The sequence below is a fragment of the Perca flavescens genome, chromosome 13, assembly GCF_004354835.1.
Source record: "Perca flavescens isolate YP-PL-M2 chromosome 13, PFLA_1.0, whole genome shotgun sequence".
Lineage (NCBI taxonomy): Eukaryota > Metazoa > Chordata > Actinopteri > Perciformes > Percidae > Perca > Perca flavescens.
In genome coordinates this window covers 1,630,906-1,634,857 of record NC_041343.1, presented here as the reverse complement: position 1 = coordinate 1,634,857, position 3,952 = coordinate 1,630,906, and the positions used below count along the sequence as shown (strand labels likewise).

The 3,952-nt window shown below is 48.8% G+C and overlaps 1 protein-coding gene across 1 annotated transcript; it reads right to left on the bottom strand.

Moving 5' to 3' along the window:
• Positions 1 to 2,204: 2,204 nt before the first annotated feature.
• Positions 2,205 to 3,138, bottom strand: LOC114566925 (uncharacterized). The gene is made up of 3 exons (XM_028595778.1): positions 2,627 to 3,138; positions 2,367 to 2,505; positions 2,205 to 2,231 (listed from the first exon to the last, which is right to left on the bottom strand). Exons 1-3 carry the CDS (start codon positions 3,085 to 3,087, stop codon positions 2,205 to 2,207), a joined length of 627 nt encoding a protein of 208 aa, XP_028451579.1. The 5' UTR covers positions 3,088 to 3,138.
• Positions 3,139 to 3,952: the final 814 nt, after the last annotated feature.

Sequence of the window (3,952 nt, the reverse complement as noted above, 5' to 3'; positions counted from 1 at the left end):
GCCTGAATTGAAAACACAAATATGACTTGACAATATGAAGGCAGTGTGTCGGCTTGTCACAGCCATTTTATTCACAGGTGAAAGCAGCTTCCAGATTCCTGCTGATGCAGACTGTCATACAGCCAGATGACTTTAGCTGTTCAAGGGGTCCAGGTCCAGGTGGACAGATTCATACTAGAGGGCCTACAGCAACCCAGTTCGTCTGACCAGACGCTGACGGAGAGCATGGAGCATCACTGCTGCTGAATTCCTGTGGTGGCTTCCTGACAGAGCAGGGAGACTGGATCCCACTCCCTGACCCTGGGCCTGCTGACACACCAAAAAGATAAGGATGGCTTTTTCCTACAGGATGTAACCCTTAAATGCCAGCGCAGCAAGAAGAAAACCAACGCCAACAAGGGGAGCGAGGAGAATTGGGCCAGCGGTCAATCCAATTGGAGTCCCTGGGCTTCCCTCTTTTCTGTCACCTTCAATCCAACTGTTAAAGGGACAGAATTTTCAGCCAATTCTCCGGACAGAAAGGATGAGGGCAGTTTTTACAGCAACTGCAGCTGAGCTGGCGCGCAAATGTGACAAGAGTGCGCCATAGCCTGCTAAGGTTTTTGGTGACGCTGCCGCCTGGCGCTGTGTAAGCCTACATAAGAATGAACCAGCAGCAATCTGAGATTTTTTGTCCAAATTTTCAGATTGGACAATATTGAACAAAGAAACTTTCAAAATCTTGATTTCAGACTTTTTTCCCCAGTCTGCATCTTTCACTACAGAATGGACATTGATGAAAACCTTTTTTTCTGTGCTCTCTCCATTTGAACATACAGGATACATGGAGACAGTATATGTTCATGTTTTTCCTTCAGTCAGGTAAGAAATCTTTTCACAAAGCCAACTATTTTCCCCAGATTTGCCATTGAATAGATTTCAACCCATCTGATTAAATTACAGATTGCTGTGAAAGCGGTGTGCAGGAGTACGAGCTAGGTGGAAAGCTAGCTGGCCACCTGTCCCATCAATCCTGCTTGCAAGTGTCCGTTCATTAGACAACAAACTGGACTACATCCAACTTCATCGAAACTCCCAACGCGAGTTCAGAGACTGCTGTGTTTTTGTTTTTGTGGAAAAATGGCTGAACAACTGTGTACCGGACTCCGCTATCTAGCAGGCCTGCAACCTTCAGAGCAGATAGAGATGCTGCTCTGTCGCCGGGTAAGACTCGCGGAGGTGTGCTGTGTTAACACAGACTGGTACAGAAATGGGGTGCTTGTATCCAACTACTGCTCACCGCTGGTGGAGTTTGTGACTATTAAATGCCGACCATTATTTGCGAATTCTGTGTTTACACCCACCAAGCGCTAATGCTACCAATGCGTTTGCTGAACTTAACGGAGCCTATAATGTGTGTGCACTAAATGTAGCCTGTTTCGTATGTCATTTTTATATAATGTCGTTTTTATATATTTGAGCCACGGTGAAGCAGTTTCATGTATATGGTTGAAATGACAATAAAAAACACTTGACTCCCTCTCTGTAATCAATTTCACTGTCTAAGTCTGTAACTGATAGGCGTGGCTTGGGAGTGGCCTCGTAGGGAAGTGAAGTAAGTGCATTCTGGGAGTTGTTGTCTTTGATCCACATGAGCCAAAAATACATTTTCTGGCTTTTCTCGGTCTAGAAGGCATCAACTTCTAAAAAAAAAAAAATCACATTTCTACTGACTAGACTTCCCATAGACTTCAATACAAAATAGCGGCACAAAACAACATCCGTTCACAGTCGGCAGGCGTGAAAACTTAAAAAATCACTAAGATTAAACATGTTAAGTAATTATATGTCCACCCTGCCTGCCATAGAGCGTGACAGGTACATCCACAAACTTATTTTAAAATTTAAAAATATGTCCCTTTATTCTCCCAGCGGAAAGAATGTTTTTAAATGTGGGGGTTGTTACACCAATTTGACGCTTCAAATTTACCCGGACATTTACTCGTACCTCATCGAGTCACCAGCTAAGCCAGTGAATGACCTTTAAATGTATATATTATGTATTTATATTTAGAGTACTGAGTGCACTTTTCTGTCCAGCCATACAGCTAGCCTGACTAGGCTTTCGATAAGATTCTTGTAAGCAAGGTAGGCCAAGTTAGCGTTAAGGTTAGCTTACTCATGTTACATGGGCTTCTGTCAAGTAGCATGCTGACCTCCATCTATCAGCCACATATATCTCCTGTCACGCTCTGGACGGGGCAGGACACAAAAGCAGAACACAGATGGAGTTCAACAATACAACTGTTTATTGGAAAATGAATAATGTGGATGGGGAGGTTATGGGAGCGAGTATGAGTAGGTTGGAGCTCAGCAGAAGTACAAACGGCTGGCGAGGATAGTCGTTGACAGGCTGGGGGTCCAGAGGCACGGAGGGCAAGGCAGAGGTCGGCATGAGGAGTCCAAGCAGAAGATCCAGTTGAGAGGGAACAAAAGCAGTGACCGGTGGTGGAGGGTGAACGGCGTCTAGGAGGCGGAACAGAAAACACAATGAGGAAAAGAAAAGGCAAAAACTACGGGAAAACTCAGGAGAATGACTAGAACTGTAGATTGCTAAATAATGCACAGAAACGCAAGAGGTAGTTACGTGGCTGAGACAATTATCTGGCGGGGACTGAAAGCAGACCTCTCCCTGATATAGGGAGAGTGGCAATCAGTCCCAGGTGCGTGGACTGGAGCAGGTGTGGAAGATGAGCAGTGATTGCAGCAGCCTTGGTGCCGGGGTGCCTTCACTGGAAGTGGGGATTCAGGGCACTGGGGAACAAAAAGAGATGGACGGATACAAACAACACAGACACAAAAGGGCAGAGGCAAGGGAGACACACAAAAGGGAAGGGGAGACAGCTCAGGGAGGTGGGGCCCTGACAGGACCCCCTCTCCTAGGAACGCCACCGGGCGGTCCACCCGGGGCATCAGGATGGCTGCGATGGAAATCCCGAATGACAGAGGGGTCCAGGATGTGGCGACGTGGAACCCAACTCCTCTCTTCGGGACCGTAGCCCTCCCAGTCCACCAGGTATTGGATCCCACGCCCCCGCCGCCGGGCATCCATCAGACGGCGGACGGTGTAGATGGGATCACCGTCCAGGAGGCGCGGGGCAGGAGGCCGCGGAGGGGGGGCAACAGGGGACAGAGACGGACAGGCTTCAAACAGGAGACATGGAACAGAGGATGCACTCTGAGGGTCTGTGGCAGTTTCAGTCTCATGGTGACAGGGTTTATTACATCTTGGATGACAAAAGGGCCCAAGTACCTGGGCTGGAGTTTTCTGGATTCTGTTCTGACAGGGATGTTTTTGGAAGCCAGCCAAACCTTGTCTCCAGGGGCATAACGGGGTGCTTGTGTACGACGTCTGTTGGCGTGTTGTTGGTACAGAGCGGAGGTCTGTAACAGCGCCCTCCGTGCACGGTGCCAGGTCCTGTGGCATCGGCGAATGTGGGCTTGTACAGACGGCACCGCCAAGTCTCTTTCAAAAGAGGGAAACAGAGGTGGTTGGTAACCGAAAAGACATTGGAACGGGGACATCCCGGAAGCAGCTGTAGGCAGGGTGTTGTGGGCGTAAGCCACCCAAGGTAGTTGCGATGACCAATGTTGTTGGTCGATTGGCGCGCTCCGCCTGCCCGTTGGTCTGTGGGTGGAATCCAGAGGAAAGACTTGCCGTGGCTCCAATGGCATGACAGAACGATTTCCAGACGGCGGACACGAATTGAGGTCCTCTATCCGATACGACGTCACTAGGGAGACCGTAGCGCTGGAACACCTCACGGACCAGGATGTCCGCCATCTCTGTAGCAGTGGGAAGTTTAGGTAGAGGTAGGTATACAGCGAATTTGGAGAAACAATCCACAATGGTAAGGATTACAGTGTTACCGTCAGATGGAGGTAAGCCGGTGATGAAGTCCAGGGCCAGGTG

What these genes read in the sequence shown, in the direction of transcription:
- LOC114566925 (XM_028595778.1), bottom strand. Translation starts at nt 3,087, where the DNA reads ATGCCCGGCGGCGGGGGCGTGGGATCCAATACCTGGTGGACTGGGAGG. An exon ending in CAGATAATTGTCTCAGCCAC is followed by an intron (nt 2,506 to 2,626) that starts GTAACTACCTCT and finishes TCCGCCTCCTAG; the next exon opens with ACGCCGTTCACCCTCCACCA. An exon ending in AACGACTATCCTCGCCAGCC is followed by an intron (nt 2,232 to 2,366) that starts GTTTGTACTTCT and finishes TGCCCCGTCCAG; the next exon opens with AGCGTGACAGGAGATATATG.